Source organism: Salmo trutta, chromosome 22 (assembly GCF_901001165.1).
Source record: "Salmo trutta chromosome 22, fSalTru1.1, whole genome shotgun sequence".
NCBI classification, from domain to species: domain Eukaryota; kingdom Metazoa; phylum Chordata; class Actinopteri; order Salmoniformes; family Salmonidae; genus Salmo; species Salmo trutta.
This window is the reverse complement of record NC_042978.1, coordinates 25600316-25617783: the sequence shown is the minus strand read 5'-3', so window position 1 is coordinate 25617783 and position 17468 is coordinate 25600316. Positions and strand designations below refer to the sequence as shown.

General features: G+C 42.9%; 1 protein-coding gene across 8 annotated transcripts in view; it reads right to left on the bottom strand.

The window, feature by feature from the left end:
* Positions 1-17468, bottom strand: part of ralgps2 (Ral GEF with PH domain and SH3 binding motif 2) — a 137960-nt gene that overhangs the window by 60324 nt on the left and 60168 nt on the right. For all 8 annotated transcript variants that reach the window (XM_029707413.1, XM_029707408.1, XM_029707407.1 and 5 more), the window contains one exon: positions 2761-2844. In XM_029707413.1, coding sequence (XP_029563273.1) covers positions 2761-2844 — 84 coding nt within the window. The remainder of the gene's footprint in view (positions 1-2760; positions 2845-17468) is intronic.

Here is a 17468-nt window from a genome sequence, read left to right as displayed (position 1 = left end):
CTGATGTCACCTAACCACAGGACAAACAAAGGAAATAGATCCAGTCTGTCTGTGTAATAGACGAAGACATCAATGTCATCAACTACACACACAGTACCGATGGTCCCTGAAGTCTTTCTCTGCAACCATCGCTCCCCTTATCTCACTCTCTATCACCCTCTCCCACTCACTGGCTTTATCTCCATCTCTCCAGGAGTCGCGCTCTCCTCCCACTCACTTTCCCTCTTCCCATCTCCAAACCTTTAGAGAGAGTGTGTGTGTGTGTGACTATGGTTCTACTGTACGGAGCAGGGTTGTGCTGAAGATGAGAAGGGGGAGAGGGGGGCTGCTCTAGTTAACAAAACTCCCCCCCCCCCCCCCCCCCAGAGGGACAGTGTGCGATATTAGCTAACTGCAGGTGGCTCTGTATAGAAACCCACAGTCACGTAAAATAGAGTGGTTGAAGAGTTGCAGGGTAGCGAAATCACTTTTTTTCTCTAACAGCCTAGAGACTCTAAATCCTGGCATGCTACACCAAAAGGCTCCTACGCTATGAACCAGACCAAGGGTGCGACAGTCACACCACTACACTACCCTCTGGCTCAGGAGATGTCCATGCACCTCGACTCTCTTTCAAAATGTCAAGTTATTCACTGGCCTGCATCTGGTTTGAGTGCCTCTTCTCAGAAAAGTCAGTGTTTTTGCTCCATGGAAGTCAAGACGAAGGAAATAGTAAACAGGAGGGGGCACAGGCTAGAATCTAAAACACTGCACTAAATAACAGAGAGAGAGAGACCAGCAGACAGAGAGAGAGACAGAGGAGAGAATGGAGATCCACTAATAAAACTAATCCCATAATCCAGTGAGGCAGTACTGTTCACCTGAACAAGCTCTTCCCTCTAGCACACACACACCTGCCCTCAGCCACAGGTGCAGTGCAGACACAGTGGTGACATTATAAGCCACTAAAGTCTCATATAATATCCAACTAAAGCTGCAGCAGCCTTGTAATACTACTCCCAGCAGAGAAGGTTTATAAGCCTGTCCAATATGGCCACTACACTGTCCGCATGTCACTGTAAATCACCCCGCTGCTTCTGGCAGCTGTTACAACACAGATGCTCTGTGTCTATCTCTCTCTCTCTGCGAATGTCTATGTGTGTGCACTCTACAGGCCAGAGGAAAAAGCAGAGGCTCTTAGTTGTCTTTCCTGTAGTGTTTATGGTCTTATAAAGCTCTGCTGTTTCATCATAAATAGTATGGAACATAGAGATACCAGCTGATAGCTGTGGATTATCTCTAATGTGGCTGAGTCCCTCATAAAAGCAGTTCACGATAGCTCCCTCTCTCACTGCCTGGGTAAGGAGTGTTGAAGAGGCTACAGCTGGGCCTGGCTAGGGTTCGGTTAGTGGCTGATGCCTTCAACTACTACTAGTGACTCACTAAACAAACAGAAGTGTAATTCAAACCATGACCCCGTCTAAAGTAGCCACCCGGTAGTACTGGCTGTGACCCACGTAGAGTCTCTGATTCTACATTATGGGAAACTGGACTAGGTTTAGGAAACAGCCTCCTCTCAGGCCCCATCCACCCAGAACTTACTCTACCCCTCTTCAACCTTCGTTAGCTCTAACCCTAACACCCCCATTACCCTGTTCACCCCTCTCCATCCCTGTACCCACCTCTCCACTACATCCCACTCAACAGCTACCCCTCTCCAGTCATACCAACCTATACACTCAATCCAAAACCTTTATCAAAGTGCAAGGTTGAACAATTACCTTACTGCTTCCATTAATCCAGTGTTTTCAGATAAACATGAAGTCATACCGAAGCAGTATGGAGCTAGCTAAGGGTTGATTTCGACTTGAGCAGTACTAGACTGAAAGAATGCAGACTTCCCCTTGTCGTCCAAAGACTGCTGCCAATAACAGTTAAAAGGAAGAGTACAAAGACTGGAACATCTCAGGGACTGCCTCTTGTCCCTGTCCAAGCCCCATTATTCACAAGGCTCACTTTCCTTCGCTGATGCCCATCTGCCTGCTGCTTGTCGGCCAGCCCTGTGTTGTACAGCGAACTAACATCTGTAACGGCTGTTTGGGCTAGCCTAGAAGTGGGGAAGTTTCCACAGAAACACATTCCTCTAACATAATCTCATAAGGAGACCGCAAGGTCTTAAAGACACGTAAATGGGCAGGGAGAGACTGGGGAGATTGGAGAGAGGGAAGGGGCAGAAAGAGCAGGATTAAAGGTGAAGGCCGCCTGTGCGTCATGAGAGGGCTTCCTGAGGATGACGTCACAGGGCACTGAGAGTGCGGGCCACACACACACACACACACACACACACACACACACACACACACATATATACTAAAACCATGCAAACACATTCGCAGACCACAGAGAAATGTGTCCAAACAGTTAAACACCAGAGACAGTGAGGGAAGGAGTCTAAGGTCTCTTCTGAGCCTTCATTAGCCATATCAGTCTGATGGGGCTAAACAATGAGACAGACTGGGTTTGAGTGTGTGTTCCCTATAGGAGATGAGTTAACAAGTCAGCAGAAGGTAGGTTTTGTTACCATGACATCCTCCAAGCTCCAAAACAAAGGATTCTGGAAGAGGGGATGAATTGAGATGTGGTGAAGAGGATGTAAATCGCTCCATTACCTGCTAGCCAAGACTGAAGGCTCATAACTCAGCTCTAGGGGTACATTTCTCCCCCTATTCACCCCCCGCTTTTCTGTGTGTGTGTGTGTGTGTGTGTGTGTGTGTGTGTTACCTGGTTGAATCTGCGGGTGAAGGCCACAGCATTGGGGGCAGAGCTGTGCTTCTCCTTCTTGTTCCAGCCACAACTCGACAGCTCCTAAACACACACACACTCAGTTAAGAGATAGACACAAACACACACACAGCCAGATAAGAGATTGTGTGTGTGTGTCAGATTGACATGACACACACCCAAACACACAATAGATCCTAAAGCAGTCACACACACAGCAACTTACACAGTCGGTCTTGAAAGTAGTAAAGAGTTAGTGTTTTCCACAAAAGACAAACCCAGTTTGTTCTTAACAGTTCAGAGAGAGAAGGGATACAGGGCATATAGGAACACCAATGTTCCCTCCGGCTGAGCAGCATACTACCTTTAACTATCGAATAAATTAAAATCAAATATATCAAACTCTGCACCACCTTGTGCTTCCTCAGAGCAGAGGGTGAACAATCATCCCAGTAATCAGAGGGGATCAGTCAGATACTAGTGCCCTTGGACAGACCCTGTACCAGCCCTGAGAGGGGTGAGACCACACACACAGACAGCAGGGGAGGAGAGACTTCTCTGGGCACAGCAGACTGGATCATGGGCCAGGGATATTATCAGGGACACATTGATTGAAGAGTAGGAAAATGTGGTGTAATCTCTACTAATCAGCTGAACTACTCTCCTGATGACCTCCTCTGACACTGGCTGTCTGGAGGTAACCTCCTCCACCACCCCCCGGCCCAGTGAGCCCTCGCAAAGAAACCTACGCAATGTCCCTGTGTGTGTTTGAAGGGGAACAAGTGGGAGTTGGCGGGTCGGAGTGGAGAGAGAGAGCGAGGAGGTGGTGAGGAGTCCAGAGCCTCCTGACAGCAGCTTTCAGCAGGCCTCAGTAAACTGTTACACTGCTGCCATGACAGACACTCTACACCACTAAGAGAGAACCAACTGTGTGTGTGTGTGTGTGTGTGTGTGGTGTTAGCCCAGTAGTTAAGTCACTTATCTAACCTACACTCCTCTTTAAACATGCGCTCCCCTCTACCTGTCTCTCAACCCCTCTATTCTGCACTTGTTATTCACGTCTCCAATGTTCTCCTTCCCCATCTCCTAATAAAGGCTCCCACATTGGAATATGCCATTGGGAGACTGACTAAAGGCGTCCGCATGCTTCCCAGCCGAAAGAGTTCGGATGAGTTTGTGCATATATTATGACGACGTGATGTTTTTATTAGTTTTGGACTTCGTTAACCTGTTATGACTAGGGGGCAGTATTTTCACGGCCGGATAAAAAACGTACCCGATTTAATCTGATTATTACTCCTGCCCAGAAACTAGAATATGCATATAATTATTAGCTTTGGATAGAAAACACTCCAACGTTTCTAAAACTGTTTGAATGGTGTCTGTGTATAACAGAACTCATTTGGCAGGCCAAAACCTGAGAAGATTCCAAACAGGAAGTACCCTGTCTGACCATTTCTTGGCCTTCTTGATTATCTCTATCCAATACAGGGGATCTCTGCTGTTACGTGACACTTCCTACGGCTCCCATGGGCTCTCAGAAGGCGGCAAAAAGCTGAATCGTGGCTTTGCAGGCCCTGGCTGAAAAACATTAGCGCGTTTGGATAGTGGCCGGTCAGAGTACTATGAGACTAAGGCTCGTGCACGAGTCGACTCCATGTTTACTTTCTCTCTCTCTTTGAACGAAAACCACCACTTCCGGTCGGAATATTATCGCTTTTTTACGAGAAAAATGGCATAAAAATTGATTTTAAACAGCGGTTGACATGCTTCGAAGTACGGTAATGGAATATTTAGACATTTTTGGTCACGAAATGCGTCATGCTCGTCACCCTTCTTTACCATTCGGATAGTGTCTTGAACGCACGAACAAAACGCCGCTGTTTGGATATAACTATAGATTATTTGGGACCAAACCAACATTTGTTATTGAAGTAGAAGTCCTGGGAGTGCATTCTGACGAAGAACAGCAAAGGTAATAACATTTTTCTTATAGTAAATCTGACTTTGGTGAGTGCTAAACTTGCTGGGTGTCTAAATAGCTAGCCGTGATGGCTGGGCTATCTACTGAGAATATTGCAAAATGTGCTTTCACCGAAAAGCTATTTTAAAATCGGACATAGCGAGTGCATAGAGTTCTGTATCTATAATTCTTAAAATAATTATGTTTTTTGTGAACGTTTATCGTGAGTAATTTAGTAAATTCACCGGAAGTTTGCGGGGGGTATGCTAGTTCTGAACGTCACATGCTAATGTAAAAAGCTGGTTTTTGATATAAATATGAACTTGATTGAACAAAACATGCATGTATTGTATAACATAATGTCCTAGGGGTGTCATCTGATGAAGATCATCAAAAGGTTAGTGCTGCATTTAGCTGTGGTTTTGTTTTTTGTGACATTATATGCTAGCTTGAAAAATGGGTGTCTGATTTGTTCTGGCTGGGTACTCTGCTGACATAATCTAATGTTTTGCTTTCGTTGTAAAGCCTTTTTGAAATCGGACAGTGTGGTTAGATAAAGGAGAGTCTTGTCTTTAAAATGGTGTAAAATAGTCATATGTTTGAAAAATTGAAGTTTTTGTATTTTTGAGGAATTTGTAATTCGCGCCACGCCCATCATTGGCTATTGGAGCAGGTGTTCCGCTAGCGGAACGTCTAGATGTAAGAGGTTATTAAGGGTTTTTTCGGTTGTTCGGGCAGACAACCTTTTTGGCTGCCGAACAAGTCTACGCCCCTTCATCTGTGATTGTTCAACAGCAGGGATTCTTCAGTAATGATGAGATGACTCATTTTAATGCAAATTTTTTCATTGAGAAATACTACACCAAATATAGTTAGGCGTAAAATTGTGCGACTAAAATCTCCTCTGTAAAAACCTTCTTAGATGGGTTTCGTTAGTACCAGAATCAAATCAATGATATTAACCTACCACATAGCTGTTGCGTTACTTGCAATTGTCACTTGGTCATGTCTGTGCCATACCATTGTCGAATTGGTGCCAATGCCTTTGAGCGTAAAGCAGAAAAATGGTATTTTACAACAAATTCGGGATCATTACTTGAAAGGCACTGGTTGCCTTGGCAGTTGACGTTGGTCCCAGCCCTACCTTCATCTCAAAGCTTTCTATTGCTAAATCAGACACACAGTGAAGTACACTGCCCTGGCTAACACAGATGAGTCCACAGCATGCGTTTTCAAGTACACACACACGGCGAAATCAACTCTTGCCAAACCACTAACAGAGCTGAGCTAATGTGAGATACCACCACCACTTCTCTGCTCTGGGCCTTGTTTCAGTCAACACAGTGGAAACCTGGAGCTCCACACACCCTGTGGACCTAAAGAGCATTAGCTACAGCTGAGAAGAGTGGGATGAGGGAGAGAGAGGGTTAGAGAGAGAGAGGGGGCATTAGCTACAGCTGAGAAGAGTGGGATGAGGGAGAGAGAGGGTTAGAGAGAGAGAGGGGGCATTAGCTACAGCTGAGAAGAGTGGGATGAGGGAGAGAGAGGGTTAGAGAGAGAGAGGGGGCATTAGCTACAGCTGAGAAGAGTGGGATGAGGGAGAGAGGGTTAGAGAGAGAGAGGGTTAGAGAGAGAGAGGGTTAGAGAGAGAGAGGGGCATTAGCTACAGCTGAGAAGAGTGGGATGAGGGAGAGAGAGGGTTAGAGAGAGAGAGGGGGCATTAGCTACAGCTGAGAAGAGTGGGATGAGGGAGAGAGAGGGGGTAAGAGAGAGAGGGGGCATTAGCTACAGCTGAGAAGAGTGGGATGAGGGAGAGAGAGGGTTAGAGAGAGAGAGGGGGCATTAGCTACAGCTGAGAAGAGTGGGATGAGGGAGAGAGAGGGTTAGAGAGAGAGAGGGGGCATTAGCTACAGCTGAGAAGAGTGGGATGAGGGAGAGAGGGTTAGAGAGAGAGAGGGTTAGAGAGAGGGGGCATTATCTACAGCTGAGAAGAGTGGGATGAGGAAGAGAGAGGGGGTTAGAGAGAGAGAGGGGGCATTAGCTACAGCTGAGAAGAGTGGGATGAGGGAGAGAGGGTTAGAGAGAGAGAGGGGGCATTAGCTACAGCTGAGAAGAGTGGGATGAGGGAGAGAGAGGGTTAGAGAGAGAGGGGGCATTAGCTACAGCTGAGAAGAGTGGGATGAGGGAGAGAGAGGGGGTTAGAGAGAGAGAGGGGGCATTAGCTACAGCTGAGAAGAGTGGGATGAGGGAGAGAGAGGGTTAGAGAGAGAGAGAGGGGGCATTAGCTACAGCTGAGAAGAGTGGGATGAGGGAGAGAGAGGGTTAGAGAGAGAGAGAGGGGGCATTAGCTACAGCTGAGAAGAGTGGGATGAGGGAGAGAGAGGGTTAGAGAGAGAGAGGGGGCATTAGCTACAGCTGAGAAGAGTGGGATGAGGGAGAGAGGGTTAGAGAGAGAGAGGGGGCATTAGCTACAGCTGAGAAGAGTGGGATGAGGGAGAGAGAGGGTTAGAGAGAGAGTGAGGAGGGGGGCATCAGCTACAGCTTGTGGAGAGATGGGGAGGGGAAAGAGAGAGAGAGGTTGACAGCAGGCATGATGGGAAGTTAGTGTGAGGTAATATTACATGGAGGGGTCCAGGTCTGTGCTGTAAGGCCAGGAGAGAGAAAGGCAGTAGGAGACCCTCCTAATTGCCTGAGCCGAGTGCCTCAATACCACGGCAACATTACCTACAGCACTGACCTGATTGGCATTCAGACCATTACCTTACCTGCCTTTAGGAAGCCCTATGTATCGGTGTGTGTATGTTGTACATTCCCCTCATTGAAAGCCTATGAAAATACATCTCTTAGACAGTGCCTCATTCCCTAGCCCTACATTCCAGCCCCCCATTTGCTAGTTTTATGTTAGGTAGTTAGCTCATATCCTGCGAATATGTATGCATCCCAACATGCCTAGTTTTATGTGATGTGTAGGAGATTCGTTTTCCAGAGACACTCCGTCTATAATGCCTGTAGTGCATGTTCTACTACTGTCCTGGGCCGGTTTCCCAAAAGCATCTTAAGGCTAAATTCATTGTTAGAACCTTCGAAGGAGCATTGTTAAATCTCCAAGCGAGTTCCCAAAACCATTGTTATTAATGTTGCACTTAAACGCTCTTAATCTAAACGGCTGCCTCACACCACTAGTAGAACAATTAAGGGTGTCGTTAGATGCTTTTTTACTGGTAGCCAGGGACACGCCAACACTCAATTTACAAACAAAGTATTTATGTTTAGTGAGTCCACCACATCAGATGACCACAGATGTTCTCTTGAGAAGTGCGTAAATTAGACAATGTTCCTGTCCTGCTAAGCATTCAAGATGTAACTGGTACTTTTAAGTGTCAGGGACAATGTATGGTGGAAAAAGTATATTTCTTCAGGAAAGCACTGGAGTAAAAGTTGGCAAAAATATAAATAGTAAATTAAAGTACAGATAGCCCCAAAAACAACTTAAACCTCTACGGGCTAGGGGGCAGCTTTGAGAATTTTGGAAAAAATATGTGCCCATTTTTAACTGCCTCCTACACCAACTCAGAAGCTAGGATATGCATATTATTAACACATTCGGATAGAAAACACTCTGAATTTTCTAAAACAGTTTGAATGGTGTCTGTAAGTATAACAAAACTCATATTGCAGGCAAAAACCTGTGAAAAATAGATTTAAAAAAAAAGTGAATTTTGTGACTGTACTATATAGTGTCATTGTTTTATAGATACCACAGTGAGAAAGGATTCATTTCGCAACTCCTACGGCTTCCACTAGATGTCAACGATCTTTATAAAGTTGTTTGAAGCGTCTATGATTAACAGAGAGCAAATTAGAATGCAGGGAAGTTGACATGTCGTCACTTCATTTTTTCGCGCCTGCGCATAAATCTGAGAAGAGTGAATTTGTCATAATCATTTTTCTAGACACAGGATAGGTCGTGTGAAAATATTACTGATGTTTACTGATGTTTCACGTTAAAAATGGACCAAAAGATTGATGCTAAACAACGTTTGACATGTTTGAACGAACGTAAATAGATTATTTACTAGGTTTTTTTAGCTTTTCGGCGTGATTTTACACCCCCCCACCACGTTTTGTGGGAGCCTACTGAACGCTAACTACTTGGTGTTATTTGGACATAAATTATGAACTTTGTCAAAAGAAACCACATTTGTTCTGGACCTGGGATTCCTGGCAGTGCCTTCTGATGGAGATAATCAAAGGTAAGGGGATATTTACAATGTTATTATGATATTAGATGCTGCTAACCTGTATAGCCTAGCCTATTGTTCTTAGCATAGTACCCCGTTTATTGCAAAATGTGATTTCCCAGTAAAGTTATTTTGAGATCTGGCCATTCGGTAGCAATTACGAGATGATAATATATTATTCTTTGAATGACAATATTATAATTTACCAATGTTTTCGAATAGTAATTCCGTGATTTGTAACGCTGGATTCACTGGGAGCATTCGAGCCGAAAAAAATTCTGAATTTCACCGCGACTGTAAATGCTGTTTTTGGATATAAATATGAACTTGATGGAACTAAAAATGCATGTATTGTATAACATAATGTCCTATGAGTGTCATCTGATGCAGATTGTCAAAGGTAAGTGCATAATTCTAGCTGGTTTTCTGTCTCTGTTGATGCCCTTCTTTGAATTGGCTAAACATTACACACAGCTATTGTCAATGTACTCTCCTAACATAACCTAACTTTATGCATTCTCCGTAAAGCCTCTTTGAAAATCGGACAACGTGGTTAGATTTAGGAGATGTGCATCTTTCAAATGGAGGAAAATAGTTGATTATTTGAGTATTTGAAATGATTAGACTCTTGCAGTTTTGAATTCCCCACCATGGTCACATGACAATGAATCCCAATACCGGGCAGGGATCCCCAACAGGTTCAAGTAGTACTTTCAAGTATTTTTACTGAAGTACTTTACGCCACAGCTTACAACCATACCCCGTTCAAAGGCACTTGAATATTTTATCTTGCCCATTCGCCCTCTGAATGGCACACACACACAATGCATGTCTCAACCCTTCTTTAACCCGGTCTTCTCCCCTTCATCTACACTGATTAAGTGGATTTAACAAGTGACAAAAGTAAGGGATCATAGCTTTCACCTGGTCAGTCTACGTCACGGAAAGAATGTTCATAATGTTTTGTACACTCAGTTTATAAACAGTAGGCTAAAGGCCTATTTCAATCATATTGAAGGAAAGTTGCATCGCCATAGGGAAACCAGGCCCTGTTCACTTTTCCACACAGGTAATGTCATGGCTCATAAAATGGTAGGAGAGGAACAACTTGATTGGACACAAACACACACACAGTAAGCTGAAATGCTCGATTCAAATAAACTCTGTTTTTAAAAGCAACACACTGCCTGTGTGTGTGTCATGTTAAAGTAGAAGTTGAGTGTGTTTTCTATTTCCAGTGAGTGTCTGACTGTGTGTGGTGGGTACAGACTTCTAAGAGAAGTGGCATACTTCTCAGTGGTACGTATTACAATGTCAGTGATGCCGCTTCCATACAAGCCAAAACAATCTCTTCCTGCAAAAACCTAATTTACTTCTAATGCTGTTTATGTAACCACAGGGTAAAAACATTACTCTTTTCCTCTCTTCCTCTGTTCATGTTTCAGCCCCAGAGCAGACAGCCATCACTGAGCATATGGAGAGATGGAGCTACAGAGACGGAGGGGTGGGGGAGATAGAGGACAGAGAGACAAGAGGATAAGGTGATATCTGCAGGTGACAGGGTCTAGAGTGGGGCATCGCCCATCTCCAGAGCCAGGGGTCTTAGCCATTCTGTCTGCAGGCTCTAAAGGAGTCTCCTCTCCCGCGTATATCCTCTCCCCTCTCCATCATTGCCCGTTCTCCAGCCAGGATCCAGTCGGACCCACGTCACACTTCTCTAAGCAGAACCAAATATGGGCCTCTGCTAGAACTAACTTTGAATTTAACAACACTTGTAAAACTTGACTAGAAATACATTGCTTCAGTTACATGTTTTCAGCAGCTCAACAACTTTTCTTTCCCTCTTCTCTCCATCCCTCTCCCCTTTCCTCCCTCTCTATGAACCAGTCTTTCTTTCTGTAACATTTTTCCATTTCCCAGAAAACAGCTCCAGCAGCCAGAAGCTGTTGGAGACGGACCTGGATGTTGCTGTCATTTTCTTCTTCTGCCTCCTATGGCCTACCAGCTACCACTGTTACCGGGGGAGAACACCATGAGGTGAATCATTCAGAGCATGACACATGATGAACAGATGAAGATGATTCCCTGTTCTACTGGACATGTAGACATGGCCATCTAAGAGAAGACACACAGTACTACAGATAAAACAGTCAGTCCATTACATTCTTCTCTCGGTGGCTTGGTTGTGAGTAGCACTATAACGGCTGTGAGTAGCACCATCTATCTCCGCCTCTAGGGAGAAGCCTTCGTTCTAGGCTCACCTCCATCCACCTGTTCCATGTCAGTTCATGCATATTGCATCACAACCATAATAGTCATGTCTGCTGTAATCCCACAAAGACAGACACGGCAGTTATGGAAAAAACATTCTTGTTAACGGGCCACGGTGTCCTTGAATAAAAGCAATAATGTTGGATTTAATCACTCTATGAGATGAGGCTGATCCCAAGCGGTCTGCTCTTCAATGCAACCAGCGTGCACACACAGTTACAATGTGTTTTATGCCGATTAGAGAAGTAGATTCTAAAACAGCAATACCAATATTAAGCCTCGGGTCATATCTCAGGATACAGAGCTATTTACAGTTAAGAAGTTAGACGGCACAGTGAGAATATTACGCCATAACACGAGCTTAAACATATCAGACTGCTGATACAGATATACTGCTGCCTTCTACTTACAGTCCAGCAGATTACATTTTTTCCATGACGCAATATTCTAACTAACGGCTAGATAGCTCTGCTGCCTGCTTTCCCAATAAGGGTCATAGAATTCATAAACCCTGTTATAAAATCATTATTGCAACGTAACCAATGACTAGGACAGCTTAAATTATTGGTAGGAAAAAGTGACATATTTGTTCATTACTAATAATAAACTCAGCAAAAAAACGAAAACTGCCCATTTTCAGGACCCTGTCTTTCAAAGATAATTCGTAAAAATCCAAATGACTTCACAGAGCTTCTTTGTAAAGGGTTTAAACACTGTTTCCAATGCTTGTTCAATGAACCATAAACAATTAACCTGTTGGGGCTAGGGGGCAGTATTTTCACGGCCGGATGAAAAACGTACCCAATTTAAACAGGTTACTACTCTGGCCCAGAAAATAGAATATGCATATTATTAGTAGATTTGGATAGAAAACACTCTGAAGTTTCTAAAACTGTTTAATGGTGTCTGTGAGTATAACAGAACGCATATGGCAGGCAAAAAAAAACAGAGAAAAATTGAATCAGGAAGTGGGGGAAATTAGAAATGTAGTTATTCTTTTGAATCCCTTGAAAAACTACAGTGACATAGGATTTACGTTGCACCTCCTAACTCTTCCATTGGCTGTCAACAATCTTTAGGAACTGGTTTCATCCGTCACCTGTTACCGGGCAGAACATTATGGCTCAGTCAATCACTGGCCAGTCTGAGGACAGGTGTCTTATGATGCGCATGCACGTGACTTCGTTGTTTTTTATTTTTCTTCTGGGATGAATACCTATTGCCCGGTTGTAAAATTATCGCAATTTTACGTTAAAAAATACCCTAAAGGATTGATTGTAAACATCATTTGATGTGTTTCTACAAACGGTAATGGAACTTTGAACAATTCGTCTATGGATTTGCGTCCACGCCACATGGCATTGTAAAGTGTTCTGGATGGGTCAACAAAACAGACGTATTTGGACATAAATGATGGACTTTGCAGAACAAATGAACATTTCTTGTGGAAGTGGGTGCCCATCCGAGTGCATTCCGCCGAAGATCAGCAAAGGTAAGTAAATATTTAAAACATATTTTTAGAGATTTGTCGACGTCGTGGTTGTAGGCTAACTGTATAGCTTAGCATTGAAGGCTAAGTTCTGTACTCAGAATATTGAGCAATGTGCTTTTTCCGTAAAGTTATTTTGAAATCTGACAAAGTGGTTGCATAAAGGAGTAGATTATCTCTAATTCTTTAACCTGTTATGGCTAGGGGGCAGTATTTTCACGGCCGGATAAAAAACGTACCCGATTTAATCTGATTATTACTCCTGCCCAGAAACTAGAATATGCATATAATTATTAGCTTTGGATAGAAAACACTCCAACATTTCTAAAACTGTTTGAATGGTGTCTGTGAGTATAACAGAACTCATTTGGCAGGCCAAAACCTGAGAAGATTCTGTACAGGAAGTACCCTGTCTGACCATTTCTTGCCCTTCTTGATTATCTCTATCCATTACAGAGGATCTCTGCTGTTACGTGACACTTCCTACGGCTCCCATGGGATCTCAGAAGGCGGCAAAAAGCTGAATCGTGGCTTTGCAGGCTCTGGCTGAAAAACATTAGCGCGTTTGGATAGTGGCCAGTAACAGTACTATGAGACTCAGGCTCGTGCACGAGAGGATAGCATGCTTTTATTTTCTCTCTTTGTACGTTTACACGCTTTCCCGGTCGGAATATTATCGTTTTTTTACGAGAAAAATGGCATAAAAATTGATTTTAAACAGCGGTTGACATGCTTCGAAGTACGGTAATGAAATATTTAGAAATCTTTTGTCACGAAATGCGCCATGCTCGTGACCCTTATTTACACTTCGGATAGTGTCTTGAACGCACGAACAAAACGCCACCGTTTGGATATAACTATGGGTTATTTTGGACCAAACCAACATTTGTTATTTAAGTAGAAGTCCTGGGAGTGCATTCTGACGAAGAACACCAAAGGTAATCAAACTTTTCTAATAGTAAATCGGAGTTTGGTGAAGGCTAAACTTGCTGGGTGTCTAAATAGCTAGCCCTGTGATGCCGGGCTATCTACTGAGAATATTGCAAAATGTGCTTTCACCGAAAAGCTATTTTAAAATCGGGCATATCGAGTGCATAGAGGAGTTCTGTATCTATAATTCTTAAAATAAATGTTATGTATTTTGTGAACGTTTATCGTGAGTAATTTAGTAAATTCTCCGGAGGTTTGCGGGGGGTATGCTAGTTCTGAACGTCACATGCTAATGTAAAAAAAGCTGGTTTTTGATATAAATATGAACTTGATTGAACAAAACATGCATTCATTGTATAACATAATGTCCTAGGGTTGTCATCTGATGAAGATCATCAAAGGTTAGTGCTGCATTTAGCTGTGGTTTTGTTTTTTGTGACATTATATGCTAGCTTGAAAAATGGGTGTCTGATTATTTCTGGCTGGGTGCTGACATAATCTAATGTTTTGCTTTCACTGTAAAGCCTTTTTGAAATCGGACAGTGTGGTTAGATTAACGAGAGTGTTGTCTATAAAATGGTGTAAAATAGTCATATGTTTGAGAAATTGAAGTAATAGCATTTCTAAGGTATTTGAATATCGCACCACGGGATTCCACTGGCTGTTGACTAGGGTGGGACGTTTAGCCCAGCGAGGTTAAGTAAACGCAGTTGACAATGAGAGGGCGTTACTTTTTTTGCTGAGTTCATGCAAGACGTCAACATTGTCTTTATGAGGGTCTGGTTTGTGAGAAAAATGTACAGTTGAGATGGACTCTAAAGAAGATCCACGGTTAAACGGTTAAACTACTGCATCACTGGTATGGATAAGACTTTCAAGGCATTACTTCATGGAAAACAGACTTCCATGTAGTGTGCCAAGTCTTATTTTGGAAAAAGTTATTAATATTAGTAGTATCAGCTTTCATTTAGGGCAGGGACGATACCAGTATTGCGATACTCGTTAGTATGGTGGCAAGGAAACAAAACACTACGCTGATTTAACTTCTTTCAGAAAACAGCCCTAATGTTGGAAACAAACATGTCATCCAGAGTCATATTCATTTATTTTCCAAGCTATAGCACACAATATTTCACATACACTAGGTTTTTACAAGGACCAAAGAGTTAAGGTTTTCATTTTTGACAAGAAAATACAATTGATACTGCTATCAGCACAGTCCTACTTTCATTACTACATAAAACGTGCCATGTCACGTACCATTAAAACTCTGCAATGAGAATTGCAACCCAAACTTGCGTAACTGACTTATTTGTACTGCCGTCAATGAGAGAGTTCCCCCAAAAATGAGTTAGACATCTCCAGTAAGGATTTGGCCGCTGTGAGAGACAGTCAGAGATCAGGCTCTAGTCGTGTCGAGTTTCCAGAGTGGTAGCAGAAGGACAATACATTTCAGTATGATAACAGGACATGCTTTAGAGGACACTAAAAGATAAACTCAGTATTTTACTGTGACAGACAAACTACATCCCATTCACATTCATACATTCAGTTAAACCCACTGAGTGATATAACAGGACACACAGACATCCATACCATGGACACAGACACATTTTTTCCCCCATTCTAGATGTGAGTAGAAGGAGTGACAGGAGTACAAATTCCAGCTGATGTCAGCTCAGTGATGGCTCTGTATTACAGAGCTATTTCACACACGATCAGAGAAACACATAGCAGGAAGAGCCTTCGGTCTGTGCCAACACACACAGGGTCACTCTGCTCTCTTCTTCCCATCCATCCCACTTACCTCTACTGTCACCCTCTTCCCTGCCCCCCACCTTTGACCTTATTTAATGTCACTTCTGCTCTCCCTCCATCCTTTCTCTTTTCCTCATATTCCCCATCTCCCTCTACTGTTCTCCCCTCCTTCCAGCACTCATAAAAGCGAAGGGCCCAGAACACTACATTGGGTTTCAATGTGAGGAGAGATCATCAAATGCCTTATAAAGCTCAGTCAGTCTGTGTGCAGTCAAGCAGAACAGAAAACAAGGGCATGTTAGTCTCTATAAATCCTTCGGTAGCAGAGCTTTGGAAAGGCCCCAACAAAGACAACAGTAAAACTGCCTTTCATTGGAAGTTGATTCAAAGGAGGGCTCAGGCAGCCAGAAAAGTCCCACCATACAGGCTAGCAACAAATCCATTTTTGACCACCAACCTTAACCATGATCATATTCTTAACCTTTTACTCGTGTATGGGTTGAAAATTGCAGATTTAGGCACTAACAAATGCCTAAATTGGAACGCAGTACAGTAACATGCTATACATGACATTAGAGCTCTGGCTTTGCGCTTCACAGTGCTTTATGGGATTTGACTAACAGTCGAACTGAACTTGAGTACCTCGCGTGACAAGTTGCCCCAATCCCTCACGCTAATTGGGCAACTTCAGCACATTTTTGGTTGCCTGATTAAGGGAAATTCTGTAAATTTAGAGTACTCCATGTATTTTGAAAGATGAGATGTTGAGGATTATAATAAATACCGCTTTGATGTCATACAAGCAAACCAAACACCTGTGAGTCCAAATGTGCACTTCACGTTTCCATATCTTTACAATCAATGTTTATGATCACTATGCTTGATGTACAGTTACAAGATGTCATGGCCTCATACCCTGGGTTGTTCTGAACAGAAAGAGACGGTTTGTCTATTGTGAAGAAAATTTGGCACGCCACACACACCTGAATGCACTCATGACGCATTTCTATGCGCACCAAAACTACGATGGGTTTCCCTAAATTGCATTGTGAAAGCCTTAAACTAATGTTGTATTTTATAAGTTAGCTAGTCATGTTGGCAATGGAATAGGATTTCAAATGATCCCCACCTGACCCAGATTGCAATTGATAATTGACTATTTTTTGGATTGCGCAAACTACAGTAGTTGTGTGAGGGTGGGATAGAGTGTAGTGTTCCAAACAAAAGAACTACAAGTGCGCTTGCTCTAGTTCCTCAACAGCACAGCTTGGAGAGCTCCACAAAGCACCTTAAAGTTGAAGACTCCTCTGAGTCATAAAAGTGCATTGAAATTACTTAGGAACAGTGCATACCTGTGGCCATTTGGGGAAATCAGTTAGTCCTCTCAATCAAACTAGCCAATTTGTTGGCTTATGTTGCACCTACTCCACACTTTCCAGGAATATTCTTATCATGTTACTGAACGTATCCAAAGTATTGTCAGATTTCGTTATCAACAGATGTGTCGAAAAGAACAGTAAATGTACAGTGCCTTCAGAAACTATTCATACCCCTTGACTTATTCCACACATTCAAAATTAGATTTTTTTCACTAACCCATCGACACACAATACCCCAAAATGACAAAGCAAAACCATTTTTTTTTTGTGAAATGTTTGCAAATGTATTGAAAATGAAATACAGAAATATCTCATTTACATAAGTATTCACACCCCTGAGTCAATACATGTTTGAATCACCTTTGGCAGTGGTTACAGCTGTGAGGAATTCTGTTTAAGTCTAAGAGCTTTGCACACTGGATTGTACAATATTTGCCCATTATTCTTTTCAAAATTCTCCAAACTCTGTCAAACTGGTTGTTGATCATTGCTAAACAACCATGTTCAAGTCTTGCAGATGTAAAACCTCTTAAGATCCGCAAGGATATGCATATTCTTGGTACCATTTGAAAGGAAACACTTTGAAGTTTGTGGAAATGTGAAAGGAACGTAGGAGAATAACACAACAGTTCTGGTAAAAGAAAAATAATTAATGTTATTTCGTATTTTTTTCTGTA